The sequence below is a fragment of the Anas acuta genome, chromosome Z, assembly GCF_963932015.1.
Source record: "Anas acuta chromosome Z, bAnaAcu1.1, whole genome shotgun sequence".
NCBI classification, from domain to species: Eukaryota; Metazoa; Chordata; class Aves; order Anseriformes; family Anatidae; genus Anas; species Anas acuta.
Window position 1 is genome coordinate 19797956 of NC_089017.1, and position 16936 is coordinate 19814891.

A 16936-nucleotide genomic window follows, 5' to 3' on the forward strand; every position below is an offset into this window, starting at 1 on the left:
TATGATTGATGCATTAGCCTTTATAGAAAGTATTTTTTCATTTGTAAATAGGAAATTACAGAGGTAAAAATTAACAAAAAACTTTGAATTAAAAAAAGAAAACACACACACACACACACACAAAAAAAAAAAAAAAAAAAAAAAAAACACGAAATTGATACATGTTTTGAAGGCTTTTCATCTCTCTCTACGTCCTTGCATTTACAAGTACCTGAATACTCCACAAAAAAGAAGCCATGCTGTCAGTACAGAGCTATGTCAATACTATGTGATACTGCATTCCCAAAGTTGTGGGTTACAATTCTTTTTGCTTTTGGAAAACTGCAGGGTGACTCAGTAGAGAAAAAGTGCATAAATTAGAATAATTTAATTCTTTTAATTAATTAATCTAGCATAAAAATACAGTCAGAAACTAGTTCTTAGAGTCCTGTATGACATCACTCTGATATTACTAACAGACCTATGGATGGGGATTTAAAGACATTCCTACTGCCATTTTAGATGGCCTTAATGTGCCAGCCATAACATCCACACTGGGTTGGTAAATAGGATGTGAGGCTGAAGGGAGACCTATCCTCTCCTGGTTCAGCAGGTGGAGGCCCTAGGTCACAGGCCATTTTATTTGAATACTTGTGTTTAGTTCCACGGTTAGATTCCTTGACACTAATCAACAAACGCTACATTGGCATGTTCAGGAAGGGGTTGATTCAGTGCGAACTTCACCTGTAGTATATTTGCTTCTTAGGTATCTCTCTGTCTCATGCGAAGCATATTAGTCTGTGTGTCATGCTGTGGTATACCATCTCACTTGTGTTTCTACTTGTAGGTTATTCGTGTCATAAATATTCCTGTGTAACACAAAAACAATTCTATGAAAAGTGACAAGGAACTACCCAGTAACTACTTATTGTCTGATTTGAGATCCTTGCTTTGTATTTTTCCAACACATCTTGAGAGTTCACAAGTCAATCCTCACAGTCCTGTCTTTTTCTGATGTGGTCTGTATTTCATGCTGCCTTTCCCCAAAACGGGGCACAAGTCTTTATCTTCAGTTGATCCACAATGATTTTCAGTCTAACTTGTCCTTAGCTGGTTCATGACATCAGTTGTTTTGTACAATTGCTTGCATAGTCCAGTCTTTCAAAATTTATCAGTGCATTAATAGTTTCTTCAGAGCCTATAAGCAGACGTATGTGAATGTGAACAAGATGTACAGTAATAAGAACACGTTCCAACTGTGTAATACTGTATTCCAAGTACAATAGGTTGTACTTGTAGTTCTGTTATTACTGCAAAATAATGATTCAGTGCTGACGCATAAGGAGCGACAATGACAAATTCTCAGAGTACAGCACTTTAGAACTATTTATTTTGAACTTCTCTCCATAAACAGAGCACTAACTACAAATGTATTTCAAATATAGTTCTAGGATAGATCTAAGTGGTATAATTCTCTACAGAAGTTAAAGTACGTTACCAGAAATAACATTTTATCTTCAACAATATTTCCCTTCCTTCTCCTAAGCACTCATCAAATGACTAGAAATCCTGCTTCAGAAATCCTGCTACAAGAACTGTCACATTGACCTAGGACCACGTGCCTTAAAATAGCTTTCACTGTTACTCATCTTCTCAGCAAAGGCTGTAAAGCTAGATGATCTTGTAACTGCTATTATTTTTCTTGCCCACAGGCCAGGATGATGTGGATCTGGCAAATTAGTTGAATGCAAGTCTTTTGTTCTGTCTGATCTATGCCTTTAAATTAAAAAAATAATGGAAAAAAAAAAAAAAGGCAGAATTTATAACACACTCTTCGTCATATTTCCTGCACAGATCCAGTCTAATTACTATTTCATCCTCTGTCTGAACTGTCAGCATCATTGAAAGGGGCTTTCTTTTGGCTCTTGAAGCATTCTGTCCAATTTTCTAACAATTCTTTCTACAGCTTGTTTTTCCAATTTGTTTCCAGCCAACCAAGTAAGGAAGTTACATCTAAGACCTAGGAGACAGCAGTGTGAGGCAAGTCAGTTTCACAGCTACTGGCAGGCAAAACAAGCTCATATCTGTGATCTGGGCTGTAGAATCAGGCTAGCTCAGCCAGCTCAACATCATCACATACAGTGAATACTGTCACATACATCCTTTGGGATTGCAAGCTTTACAGATGGCAACCCCAGTACTTGTCACATGTTTTCGCTGTCTGCTGCTAGAAATGTACTTGTGTCTTCTTAGGCAAGATGGAAAAGGGAACTCCAAATGACAGTGTTATTCTGTATCTAATGTTCTTTGTTATCCCATAAAATGGTGCCTATGGGGAAGAAAACATAGCTTAAAACAAGAACATGGAGAAAGCTGCCAGCTCTGCACCCTGCCACTGAGACACCAAAGCAAACTAGTACCAAGCTACTGCTGTGGTTGCTCATAGCATTGAAATGGGTGAGTGTCCACAGAGGGAAGCCAATGCTATAGGATATTCATATTGGAATCCCATTTATTTAATAGAAACTGAAATTAAACTCTTTGTGAGTCTTCTGGCTCACCACTTTAGCTGGGCGCACATCTTCCTATGTATGTGTTCCTACTATATTTGAAATTATGAATACTGAAAAGCCTAAGCTCTAGAAAAACTGAATGAAATTACCAAGATACAATATATCAGTATAAAGTATCAAGATACAAGATACAATATACATCAAAACTTTGATTTAACCTGCATTTCATTCAGAATAAATAAATACTAGGAAAACAAATGAACACAAATATTTTTCTCTCTAACCTTTTTGCATAACCTGAATAATCTAAATATCATTATTATCTGCTATTTTTTCAGCCAGCAGACTTTATAGGAAAGCAAACACTGAAGCAGATTAAAGAAAAGGGGCTCAAACGACGACTGGTATATCTCACCCTGGAAACAGATGATGTTGATCCAGAGGGAAATGAAAGTGTGTGGCATAATGGGAAGGTAAGGACTATATAGATCATGTTACAAGAAACTAAAGTTAATTCCTCATGAACAGAATCTAACTTTGTGTTTCAAGTGTGAATATAGTATTTTTGTTTTACTGTCACAGAACACTTTGAAGGTATGATACCATTTTCTAATCATTAAGCAGGAAGCAAAGACTAACTGTACATTTCTGTAGTGAAAATGTGGAATACTACCATAGAAACTGGAGTTAGACTAAAGTACTACATCATCCACTAAGTCTTCTTGTAAATTCACAATTGTCCTAAGATAATTTTTGAAATTTGCATAAAAAAAAAAAGCAGTGAAGTTTAAGCCTCTGCAGTTCAGCTCATATTACATGTTGAAGCACTTATTAGCAGTTATATTATTGTATATAATTTATATATCTATAAAACATTATATATATATATACACACATATACGTACAGTTTTTGTTCTCAGTTAAAACTTAACTGAATAAAATAGGAACAGACTGTTTTTTCAGGGAGCAAAACCTACCCAGTTTAAGGTGAAGCCACCCACTGAGAATGTTATGAACTGTGTGATGCACTTGAAACTTAACTTGATGTGTATTGTGTATAATCCAAAATTAGTATCTGAGGTGTATAGCTTTTTTTTTTAAAAAAAAAAAAAAAAGGAAAAAAAAAAAAAGGTTTAATGCTTATTTTCAACATGCATTCACTTTTTATTATTTTATTTTATTTTATTTTATTTTATTTTATTTTATTTTATTTTATTTTATTTTATTTTATTTTATTTTATTTTATTTTATTTTATTTTATTTTATTAATTTCTTCCAGGTTATTGGCAACACCACATCTGGAAGTTTCAGTTTCAGTGCCCAGCGAAGTCTGGCTTTTGCATATGTTCCCACAGAACTCAGCAAAGTTGGACAGAAATTGGAAGTTGAACTTTTAGGGAAAAATTACTCAGCAACTGTTATACAAGAGCCACTGGTGCTGACTGAACCAACAAGAATGCGCCTTCAGAGAAAGGGTGAAAGTCCCAAAATATAAACACAGATGAGGATACAGGAAATTGTGCAGTGGGAGATAGTTTCATTTATATGCATGAAATTAAGAGAATCAAATTATTCAGATTCATTAATTGCTGAACACAAGATCCTCATTTCCATTCATCAGTGAGAAATTTGATTGTGTTGCCACCTTGCTTCCTTGTATGGGTTGTTCACATCGGAGATCTGAGCACAGTTAATGAACCCAATATGTTGACCCTTCTCAGTAACACTTGTGAGCAAGAAGTGGCTGGGAGTAAGATCGATCCTTGATTCAGCTTGCTCATAGACTGGCAGATCTAAATTAATATAGGGGAGAAATTTGTTCTTGGTATTGGCCAATAGCAAATGCTCCTTAAAGAACTGAAATATATCCAATCCATCGTTAAAAAATAATAAAGGCAATATTAAAGGCAAACTGAACTGCTATTTTATTTTTTCAGTATATCATCCTAGTGGAAATCCTCACAGATGAAAATCTAGTTCTTTCTAATGAAGCAGCTGCAAGAGGTCTGTTCTTCATTATTTTATACAGATTAGCTGGTAGATTACATGTAATATTCTACAACAAAAAGGATGTTATTGCTCAATCTTTGAAAAGAATTTAAACTATTGTCTCATGGATTTACTGGTCTAAATCTGAAGAGTTAATAGTGACACTGAAGAACTTTTGTTCCTCCTTTTCCTGTTAATTATAGATGGAACAGTAGTTAGAACCATATGTTTTTAGACAAAAATATTAACAATGGAAAATTTCAATTAAATCCACAGCAGAGGAGCTTTTTTTCAGTGTTAAATACTTGATAGCCCATAAAAGCATGATTGAAATAAACTAAACAATGGAAACACACTGGAATATTAAAAAACACTTCTGAATTCCATAATATGTTCAAAAATTCTTTTGAATCACAACAATACAGCAATTTCTGACTTATAAAGAGTAACACTCACCTTTATGCTATAGATTAAACATTTCAGAAAAGTTTTTATAGGAGTAGAAACAATGTGCAAAATGTACTGTTTATTTTATTTTATTTTATTTTTTCCAAGTAAGTGATGCATCTAAATCTTTAGCAAAGAAGCAAAAGTATAAATAGAATATATCAGGAGAAACACAGTTTGAACAACGAACGCTTACACTTGCTAAAGTCTTAGTGCAAGCTAACATTACATTGTGCTGCTCTGAATCTCTTTTACAAAGGTGAAAATCAAACACAAGATTTGGCAGGTTTGCTTGTAGTACTATTTTGAGTGAAAATCCCATTCAGAAATTATTCTCTGTTTTGCTTTCCCAAGTGATTTAATTCTTCTTTGCTGAACCAATCAGAGGTGTTACTTTTTCTAAAGGTGATATTATTCTTAATGAGGCATTTGGCTACTATGTACCTGTAACCATTTAAGGAATCTAAAATACAGCACAATGTGATTCTGTTTTACTTAGAATATGGTGTAGGAGAGCAATTCTTAGGAATATAACTTTGAATTTCTCTATTTCTCAAGAATATGCAAATTCACTAGACTTAATATCTGGGAGTGTATGATAACAGCTATCGGAACACGGGTTCTTATCTATGTTCCTAATTAGCTTTGCTATGCCAAAGCACTGTTTCAGTTATGCCTTCCACAACCCAGACATGAAGTTAGAATCAGTTATATATATATATATGTAACTGATATATGTATATCAGTTGTATATCATGTATATATACCAGTATATATATATACATATATATATATATATATGGTGTAGCTATGAGAATATGGGATCTAGAGAGTAGGCCCAAACACTGATTCCCTTGTGGGCTGCTCAATGACACCTATTGTCACCTGGGTGTCACCCAGCTTGAGCCTTAACTAGCCAGTTAAGATTCAGTTAGCTGCAGGATTTGGGAAGCAGACAAAAACTGTGGACTGCTGTTTCTGGGACAAGGCAATACAAAAAATTCCTTTACTGCAGCCAACTTGTAAGACCAAAACAACTCCGTGTTCTTCACAAGAGGACTATCTGAGTGATTGCTGCACTCTTTTCTCTCAAGAATGGCTGTGCATTCTACTTAACAGTGCATTCGGGAGAAGAGATAACTAAACCAGTTTTAAGCAAACATGACGAGGTATTAAAAGTATTGTAGCACAGCTATATCTCTGACTGGGCTTCCTAGTTTACCCTGCTGCTTTTTTGCAGTCCAATACCCAAACTAGCTTACTGATAAATTATTAGGATAGTTCATCACTGCAGCTTGGATAAATTGTAAGGGGAATAAGCTTTACAGCTTTACAAATCATGCCCACAGGGACCGTCACACATAAAAGTCAATCTTTCATAGTCAAAAAATGAAAAAAAAAAAATTAAAAAAAAAATGAAGAAATGGATGAGGGTGCTCAATGGCTTTTGTGTCTTCCTGTTAACTGCTTCCTTTCATTGGGTGTTGTGATATGGTGTTGCATAAACTTCTCATGTTGACATACAGCAAGGGGAAGTGAATAAGAACAGGACTGTTTAAGTATTACATCCATATTTTAAGAGGACTTTTAGCCAATCAAAACGAAATACCAGGGTGGAAATGCTGGTGGAGATATCTTTCGAGTCTCTCAAGTCACCAACATTAACTAATAGGGAAGTTTGTAATGAGGTGAAAAAATGACAGTTGGTCATCTAGGAAATCTTGTGAAATACTAAAATTTCTGTGCATGGAGTGATTAGGACCTCTCAGAATGCAGGTTTCTCAGACATGTTCTATGTCACTGTTCTTTATTCTCCTTCCAACAACTCAAAAGTAGATGTTACTGCTGTCACTTGAACCTTTGGTCTAGGATGCCACATTGTGCCATGTTCATATTCTGTGTGGAATGATAAAGCAATGTGGATGCCATCATTTTGTCACTTTTATGACTGCTTTAATCATAGAACTCAAAATTGAAATTTTTCAAACCCAAATTCAGAAAAGGTTGACTGAGACAGAGGGGACTGAACACCAGCCATTTTCACAATTTATTATTTTGATTCAAGAGATTACTCTGATATAAATAGTATTTTCTGTTTGGGAATCTATATCCCTCCAATAGTGATAAGCAAAATAAAAGAAAAAAAGAAGACAGCAGCAATATTCAGACTGTGACTGCTGCAGTATCTGCTGTGTATGTTTTAGATGGTCTGACATAATGTTTTAACTCTGGCAGCTCAGGCAATCAGGTTAGCCTATTCTGGTTGAGCAGGACAAACAGCAAAAATTCTTGACACCCCTCTACAAGGGGATATGAGCCCAGCTGTGCTAGAACACCATCTTAAATTTTAAAACATACGAGGTAAATACATTATTTTGAATTTTATAGCAAAAGTTGCATCCAACATTTCCGTTTTCACCAGCACTGCGTAGATTTTCAAAGTAATTATTCTGAATGAAAAAGAGTTGTTTCCATAAGAATTTTCTGACATCCAAATGGAATATTTCTTAGAATGAGGACATGGAAGTTAGTAAATTATACAGTTCTGTGAGACTACTGTGACTGGTGATGGGATCTGAACTGAAAACAAGGTAAGTCAGAACATTCCGTATAACTCATAGTCACATATCAGCTTGTCAGCAACCCTGGAATTTTCTTTAGGGAAAAATGATGTTAGGAAAGTCTTGTTACTTCTTGTAGCAGTGTCCTATTTTAACTAGGGTCTCATTTGCCTCCTTACCATTAAAGAAATACATTTGGTTATCTTATTTGATTAATTTTATTAATTGTCATCCAACTCCTAAAGCTGGGGTGAACAAAAGCATGCAGGAACAGCCCCCTTCCCAAACCTTAAGCATATCAGCACTCAGTCCCAGAAACTGACTCAGAGAGAAAATAAACAAGGTGTAATAGGTGTAATATGCTTAATGAAATTACAAAAAGACAACAGTAATAATTGTTTATATGTAAAGAAAAAGAACTTACAGATCTAGGTATAAAGGAAGCAGTGGTTACTTGCCTTAATAGTACTCATACATTCTTCATTGTCCCTTATGAGAGAAAAATTTAACAATGAAATTAGATTTTTATTTAATTCATCTCTTCCCCCTAAATTCCATTTCCTCTCACAGAATCACAGAATTTCTAGGTTGGAAGAGACCTCAAGATCATCGAGTCCAACCTCTGACCTAACACTAACAGTCCCCACTAAACCATATCCCTAAGCTCTACATCTAAACGTCTTTTAAAGACTTCCAGGGATGGTGACTCCACCACTTCCCTGGGCAGCCTGTTCCAGTGTCTAACAACCCTTTTGGTAAAGAAGTTCTTCCTAACATCCAACCTAAAACTCCCCTGGCGCAACTTAACCCCATTCCCCCTCGTCCTGTCACCAGGCACGTGGGAGAACAGACCAACCCCCACCTCTCTCTTTCTTTTACCTCACATCAAATTTCTTTTTGCCTGTATTTCCCTGGCTCTTTGCATTACCTGCTGGATACACCTTCTTATCAACACTTTCTTCATCTTCTTCCCTGCTTTCTTTTCATTATGGATTTTCCTCTCCTGTGTACTGAGTTTCAGCTACAATCTCTTCCTGTCATTTGATTTGAAATTGCCTCTTTGGCACATCCCATTTATACCACCAGAAGGTCTGAAGAAACAGCTGGAAGTGGGGAAGAGAGCAAGCAACAACTGTTTAGACAAGTATCAGGACCATTAATAATCAATACTGCTTTGGAGTTGAAAATTTAAGGTTAAATTGACTCCTCAAGGAAATATAAATGAATGTGTTATTGATTATTTAGAAAAAAAAAAAAAAAGAAAAAAAAAAAGAAAAAAAAAAGAAAGAAGTGTCTTCACTCGTCTTTGTTACTGTTTTCAAACCAGCAGGGAATCCTTTGTGATTTATAGAATTTCTGGTAACTTCATAGGCTTACCCACTAGATTTAACCCAGAGGAGCAAGAACCTACTTTCTACAGAGACTAGTCAATCAAAAAGAAAGTAAGCAATGGTACCTGACACTTTTTTTTGTTTGTTTGTTTTCCACTGTTAAATAGTATTTTCAGTGTGGATTTTTCTTTCACCTGTTACCAGACCACTCTGTGACGTTATGATGACATGTATGTACCATTCCAGCTAAGTATCAAAGATGTGGTTGTTTGATTTTTAACTGGATGCTGAAATATTTATATATTCCATGGATGAACAAGATTGATCAGAGCTGACAGTTACTTCTGTCCTTCCAGAGTCTGAGCTTTTACACCAAGACTTTTAAGTAGGTTAGTGGTTGTCTACAGTGTTGCTTTAGGAGATTACACGGTTTGAAGAAACAGCCCTGTTGACATAGCTTTTATTTCTGCCTCTTGGTTTCTTCACTTCCTTCCTACACTCTTAACAGTCATAAACAACATTTTACAGCTGGAGGTGGATCTAGACTTCTCAACCACATGACCAAAATTAGGAGAAAAGAGTACAGTGTCACTCATGGCTTTGCAGAAGGAGTGGGGAGGGGAGCACCTAACAGTGGCAGAGGCCGTGCACTTTCTCGGACAGGAATATTTGCCACCTCGCACACCTTGGCTGCTTCTCCAGTGATGGTGGCAGCTTGTCTTTTTCCAGGTCTGTGGCACAGGCTGGCGAGCAGCAAGGCCATGGCTGCTTTGTGGCTGCTGCACCTTGTTTAAAGCCTTGAATAACCTCTGTGGGTAGCGCTGGAGGAGCTGTAGGCAGGGAGAAGTAGCGGTCCCATCCTTTCAATGCACTGAGTCACGTACTGGTGAGCGCTGACATGCAGGCTTGCAGGCAGCCCCATGGGAAGCCTCCATGGTTGAAAACGGGTGTTGATCGTAGGAACTACAGGAAGATGGAATCGCAAGGCAGCACTGCCGAGATGGTTACTCAGCTGACACAGACCGCAAGCGCACACCCTGCTTTTTAACCTCATCTGACAGAGGAACCAACATCACCTCCTCGGCACTCGCCCGCAGCGGGCACCCCACCACGACTTTTCCCTTTGGCCCTCGGGGAGCGAAGGAGGCCGGGGGCGGGCCCGTGCCGCTCCCCTCGCCCTCAGCCCGGCCCCGGGGCGGCGCCGGGGCTCCCTCCGCGGCCCAGTTCCTGCTGGTGCTGCCGGCCGGGGGATGGCGGGGCGGGCGGGCGTCCCGCCGCGGCTCTGCCTGCTCTGGTGCGCCCTGCGCCTGGCGGCGGCGGCGGGGGCTCGGCGTGCGGCCCCGCACCTGGTGCTGGTGCTGGCCGACGACCTGGGCTGGGGCGACGTGGGCTGGCACGGCTCGGCCATCCGGACACCGCGGCTGGACGCGCTGGGTGCGGGCGGCGTGCGGCTGGAGCGGTACTACACACAGCCGCTCTGCACGCCCTCCCGCAGCCAGCTGCTCAGCGGCCGATACCAGGTAGGGACACGAAACCCGTCCGCCTCCCGCTGAGCTGCCAGCTGGGAAGTACAGGGGCCGGGTGGTGCAAGGTGCCGGGACAGGCTGCCCTGCCGCGGTCCCCTTCGCTTAGGTGCTTCTGAGCACCTAAGATCCAGCCAGAAGCGCTTTGTGCTATTTATTTTCCCCGCGCAGTGTTTAAATGCACCGTTAACCTGTATATCCTCCTTCACATGATGCCCCATGGCCCCCTGACAGCGTGCCCACAGGCTGATCCTAGCCTGGGTACCCAGCTTCCTACTCATGCACATGATTCTTCACCCCGCCCCCTTTTTCTTCCCCCACCCCCCAGGTTTAAGAATTGAACTTCATAATTCTGCTATACTTTTTTCTTTCTTTCTTTCTTTTTTTTTTTTTTTTTTTTTTTTTCCTTTTCCTTTCATTTTCATTGCAGCTTTGGCAAAAACAGGGGAAAAAGAAAATTAGCAAGAACAAAATGGAGGAACTGGCAAAGGATTAAATGTGTTTCAGAAACTTCCCCTTTCTTTCAAAACGTCCTGCAACTGTATTTGTCAAAGAAAGTGCTCAGGATGAAATTAAATGTTAGTGGGTGCTACCTCTTGGTGTAGCAGAGTGATTGCTCTAGGTGGGAGTTACTTTTTGCAAGCAATGTTTGCTCTGTTCCCAGACTTAAAGAGCCAATAAGGAATAGAAAGATATAATCTATCTATCTTTCTTTCTTTCTTTCTTTCTTTCTTTTTCTTTCTTTCTTTCTTTCTATCTTTCTTTCTTTCTTTCTTTCTTTCTTTCTTTCTTTCTTTCTTTCTTTCTTTCTTTCTTTCTTTCTTTCTTTCTTTCTTTCTTTCTTTCTTAACCAGTACTTTATTTTTTTTTAATTACTTACACTATTTCTTCATATTGACCTATTCTAGAATGCAGTTCATGCTGTTAACTTGCTTGTCTACAAATGGGTCAGTGTCAACTGGACTTTGCAGCATCTGATCTTAGAGTGGAAATTAGAAATGCTCATAGTTCAGTCTTGATTTAAGTTCATCATATGTATTTGACTTGATAATTCAATGTCATGTTGACCTTATAAAAAATGAGTAAAATATATTAGAAGGTTGAAGTAAATTTTCTATAAAATTGAGCAAGCATTCTGTTCAGGAAATAACTATTTAACAAGTGTGTGGTTTTTTTTTTTTTTATACAATTGTATGGTGAATGTGATGAAGAATTACTCAAAGATTTAAGAATGTAACCTACATCTGGAGCTGGAATTCTGATAGCTGTCCTGCAGTCTATGAGAAAAAAAAAAAAAAAAAAAGAGAAAAGTTGTTGGTTTTTGAAAGTTGTAGATTATTTGTTTATAGGCTGTGGTGGAAGAAATTGCAATGTTTTCCTAACTTGTATCTTTAACTATATTAATAATACTTTTCTAATGCCGCATTAAAAATAAATAAATTAATTAATTAATTAATCCAGCTCCATTTTCAAAGAAAACTAGCAACTAATACACCCACCACTGTGTACTCATCTACTAGTCTAGTCTACTTACCCATGCACTTTATGTTGGGGCTTACTTGGTTTAAAAGTGAGTTCAGACGGTTGCTACCAGGATGATTTCAAATTAATCATTTAGCTTGCTTCACCGGAATGCTTAGTAGCATTATGAAATCTGATGTCTTGCTGTCTAGGGGGTCTTGGAGATGTTGTTTGACAGAGGCAGATTACCTGAAACATTTAGTGAAAAAACAAGGTATTTAAACTGGTATGTGTGTGTTTTCCCTCCTAGATCTAGGGTAGTGGGACTCTTTTGTTTGTCTGTGGTGGTTTCTTAGTAAGAGATATGAGAGTTGACAAAAGTCAGCTTGTAGTACATAGTGACTGCAGAGGTTTCTTGTATCAAATGAAATATACTACTCAGACTGTTATTACTGGTCATACTTTTGTGAAGAGATACAAAGTTCACCGCTTGTTAAGTTCAGAAACCTGGGTGGAACAGTCAGAGGTCAGATCTAGTCAGTGTCTAAACCTTGCCTGATCTCAAACATCTGATTTTTATTTTATTTTATTTGTAAAAATGCTCAACACTCACTTTGAGGATGTAAGTAAATACATACTTATGTTTATGTAATACCCATTTGGAGCAGTACTGCAAAAATAGCTTTCCTAGCCTTTGCCACCTTTTCCTCCAGTAATAATACTCCAATAAAGGCACGAGCCCTGTAGCTGTAACTGCATTGCACCTTTTTGTCCATCTGCGTTCTATTTTAATTTTTGCATTCCACGTTGAGGTGCTATCCCTATTCCTTCAGGAAGACTGTAATGGTAGTTGTTACCTGTTAGGCTTTTAGATGAAAATACGACAGGCTCGATTATTTATTTATTTATTTTTATTGCGCTTGAATTATGGCTGGGAAGATCCTCTTGTTAACACTGGCAGTTCTTCCTCCACACACTCCTGGCCTCATTTTTGGCTTCCTGAACTTCCGTGGTGCTACATCAGTGAAACCAGCAGGCCCTAAACCTAATGCTACCCTGCTGTGTAATATTGTTTCTTTTTGGATGTGCTTATGTGTTACTGCATTGTAACTAATACCTCTTCCTTTCTTTTCCCTACTAGATCCACACAGGTTTACAACACCAAATAATCTGGCCGTGCCAACCCAGCTGTCTACCACTAGATGAGAAACTCCTACCAGAGCTACTTAAAGATGCAGGATATGTTACTCACATGGTGGGGAAGTGGCATTTAGGGATGTACAGGAAAGAATGCCTTCCAACACGCAGAGGATTTGATACTTACTTTGGTAATAGTTAAATTTAACACGGGCAATAAATGTAGTGTTAAAAATTATGAGAAAACTGCTTGATTCTTCCAAGAAGAGCAGATATACTGTGAGTGCGTAAGTAATACTTGAGCATGCATATTTCCAGTGCATAACTGTTAAAAATAAGTTAGCGCCTTAAATGCATGCCCAAGCCTTATGATCTATTGAAGAAAACACTGTAATTATTGAGTGCCTCCAAAGAAAGTATTTCTCTTTAAAGATCTGTGTTTAATTTCATTCCATGATGCTTAGAAGATTTAAGTTGTAGTGACTAGTTTAATTTTAAAAGTGTCTCTAAACTGTACTTTTTAGATCAGACAGTAGACCTCACATGCTCTGCAAATAATATTAAACTGCTAAAAAGCTGATATATTTAAATGAGAGAGAAATAAAGTCTCTTCATGCTTTGTGAATAGACCATCACTGGTTTTCCACTTCCTCTGGCAAGGAAGGTGATATGAGAGCCTTTATAAAAACAGCATACAAAATGTGGATGTTACAGGAGCTCACAAGCTGTGACACTCAGGTATTACATAAGCTAATCAATTACTCTGATTAAAAAAAAAAAAAAAAAAAAAAAGGATAATGCCAGAATTAGATTGTGTGTGTGTATTACAAAGCAACTTGTAATTACTTATTACATATTTTTCCTCTCACAAAAGCTCCTCTCTGAGTATTTATTGGATGTTTAATAGTTTTGTGCAGGTATCCCACGTGAATGTGAATATTTGCCTATAATAATATTTATTTCCACATTGTAATATTTATTTCAATATAATTACTTTATACTATAATATCATAATTTTTCCCCATTATGCGAATCAGGTTATCAGTAATACACCTCATACCACCCGATACTGAATACAAAGTTGTTAACTTCCACTTGGTTGGTTTTAAAAAACTTTAATCAAATGTAGGATTTCAAAACAGATCATCCTCAAAATAACTCCATAAGCTGTTGACAATAATGCTGCCCAATTCTACAATAGGGAAACTTAGATACAGAGACTTTAGCTTTGCTTATTTAAGCCCACACTCCTCTTATGTAATGTTTGGTACCTAAAAACCTATTTGTGCTATGTTCCTGTATAGATACTGGCAATTCAAATTCTAGGTGGAAAGAACTGTTCCCTTAGATTGTCTCTCTTGACTCTTCAGAGAGCTTGGGATATGGTTTCACAGCTGAATTAAGATAGTAAATATGGATCGTAACATGATGGACCACTATTTGAATCTATATGCCTCTTCTCCTGTTGGTTGTCTGCTCTCATCCCTTCACAGGAGCTTATCTTATTCTTGATGGCATAGATGTAGGCTTATGCTCCTAGGAATGAGCAGGCTTTTAATACCAGGACTAAGGCTGGCTCTAGGCATAGTCATTGGGTGCCCAGCATGACACCAAGGGAATTATTTTTCAGCGTATGTGGTGGTTTAATATCCTATTCTGTTCATATAGTTCCAGTACGAGTTGATTGCAGTTAGGGACACTCATTTGATTCTTTAGCAAGCTTTTTATTTATTTATTTATTTTTAGTAGTGATACTTGAAGTTGTTGTATAAAAGTTCAAGTAAAGAAGTAAAGTTCCTCAATTTTTAATTGTTGGTCTCAGTTTTAATTTGATTTTGCAGAACTTCACTTTTTTTTTTCCAGATTTTTTTTTTTTCCTCAGGGTACTAGAAGATAAATCTGAAATTTAATTTTAGGCATAGTAATTATTGAGATTGGAATGATTTAGAAGAGTTTTGTTTCTGGTCAATAAAAAACAATGGCACTCAATGCTTAACAGGGTAGCCCTTGATAGGAGAAAATTTATACGTCTAGAATTTATACATAGTCTTTTTGGTATCTCTAAATAGTAGTATCTTCTTTTCACCAGTTGGGGTCAGCAGAGGATCAGAAATTACTTTACAGTTAAAAAAAAACAAAACATTTCATACTTGGATGCATTTTAATATATGTTAAAAAACAAACAGACACACACACAAGCAATTCCTAACAAAATAAATTCCAAGCATTCTAATAGAGAGAAAAGTCTTATGTGGAAAAAGCAAGTATACCAAATCAAACCAGATAAATATTATAGTAGTACAGGAATAGGTCATTCCTTTGCTATCAGTGTATAAGTTTAATACTAAGGTCTTTGATATAAAGTTATCTCTATATAGTGTCATTACACTGCTTTCAAACTGTTTTGTGTGCTTTGAAATTACTATTTTGAAACTACTATTTGTAGTAGTGATAAAAAGTCTGTGTGTTAAATGTTGAGATACTTAGTCCTATCAAGTGATGTCATTGCTGATTATCAAATGTTGGATGTGTGTCTCAGTTCAAAATGTCCCCCACCCCACCCACCCCCCCAAAAAAAATGCATCTGTTTCTACGATGTTGTGTTGACCTGTTTACTTGTCATTTTTTCCTGTTCTAGGCTATCTTCTGGGGAGTGAGGATTATTATTCTCATGATCACTGCGTGCTCATCAAAGCAAAGAATGTAACACGCTGTGCTCTGGACTTCCGAGATGGAGAAGAAGTTGCAACTGGATTTAAAAACATGTATTCCACTAATTTATTTACAGAAAGAGCTATAGATATCATAGCCAATCATAAAACTGAGAAGGTAGAGTCAGCGGTTCTTACTTTATTTGAGAATTTTAACACTGAAGAATGTTTATAAAAATGTTAATGAAGTATTAATGCGAAGACCTACATTTGGGCTGTAAATGTGGCCTTTTCAACAGGGTACACAGAGCTAAATGTGAAAAGTGGCACCGATAAAACTTGCCTTGTCTCCCTTTCGGGATGAGTTTTGGCTGCATAACTCTGGCCTCCTACCCTTCTCCATTTGATTTTTGACAATGGAAGTAATGAATTTATAGAAATGATTTAGCATGTAACTAAAAGGGTACTGAAAAGCTTAGCAGGAGAATTTTCATTAAAAAAAAAAAAAAAAAAAAAAGCACAAAAACAGACAAAAAAGGAAAAAAAAAAAACACTTTAGCTGTATTATGAAGAAAAGATACACTTGTTGTTCTCCCACAGTTTTGCCTAAGTCGTTTATCAAAGTTTTATTAGTTTGTGCTTAGGGATTAGAAGAGGCAGTCATAGAACTGTAGAATGTCCTGAGTTGGAAGGGACCCACTAGGGTCATTGGGTCTAACTCCTGACTCCACACTTAACTAACCAAAAATCAGACCCCTCTCTTTGAGAGCATTGTCCAAATGCTTCCTTGATCTCCATCAGGCTTGGTGCTATGACCACTGCCCTGGGGAGCCCGTCCCAGTGCCCGACCACCCTCTGGGTGCAGACCCTTTCCCTAACCCCCAGCCTGACCCTCCCCTGTCCCAGCTCCATGCCGTTCCCTCGGGTCCTGTCGCTGTCCCCAGAGAGCAGAGCTCAGCGCCTGCCCCTCCGCTCCCCTCGTGAGGGAGCTGCAGGCCGCCATGAGGCCTCCCCTCAGCCTGCTCTGCTCGGGGCTGAGCACACCAAGGACCTCATCCACTCCTTACACATCTTTCCCTCTAGGCACTTCACCACCTTTGTAGCCCTCCTTTGGACACTCTCTAATAGTTTTGTGTCCTTTTCATACTGTGGTGCCCAAAACTGCACATAACACTTGTGTTGAGACTGCACCAGCATGGAGCAGAGCACGACAATCCCTTCCATTGACTAGCTAGCAATGCCACCCCATGGTGTGGCATGGTACTGATGTACCCAAAGGTAGGGTTGCCCCTTCTGGCTGCCAGGGCACACTGCTGGTTTGTGTTCAGCTTGCTGTTGGCCAAA

General features: G+C 38.0%; 2 protein-coding genes across 2 annotated transcripts in view; both read left to right on the forward strand.

Moving 5' to 3' along the window:
- The window catches only part of DMGDH (dimethylglycine dehydrogenase), a 47894-nt gene extending 43411 nt beyond the window's left edge, over window positions 1–4483 (forward strand). The window contains exons 15-16 of the mRNA XM_068667104.1: window positions 2831–2965; window positions 3772–4483. Coding sequence (XP_068523205.1) covers window positions 2831–2965; window positions 3772–3987 — 351 coding nt within the window. The 3' untranslated portion in view covers window positions 3988–4483. The remainder of the gene's footprint in view (window positions 1–2830; window positions 2966–3771) is intronic.
- A 5511-nt stretch (window positions 4484–9994) lies between these two features.
- Window positions 9995–16936, forward strand: part of ARSB (arylsulfatase B) — a 67054-nt gene continuing 60112 nt past the window's right edge. The window contains exons 1-3 of the mRNA XM_068667106.1: window positions 9995–10340; window positions 12946–13132; window positions 15580–15770. Coding sequence (XP_068523207.1) covers window positions 10071–10340; window positions 12946–13132; window positions 15580–15770 — 648 coding nt within the window. The 5' untranslated portion in view covers window positions 9995–10070. The remainder of the gene's footprint in view (window positions 10341–12945; window positions 13133–15579; window positions 15771–16936) is intronic.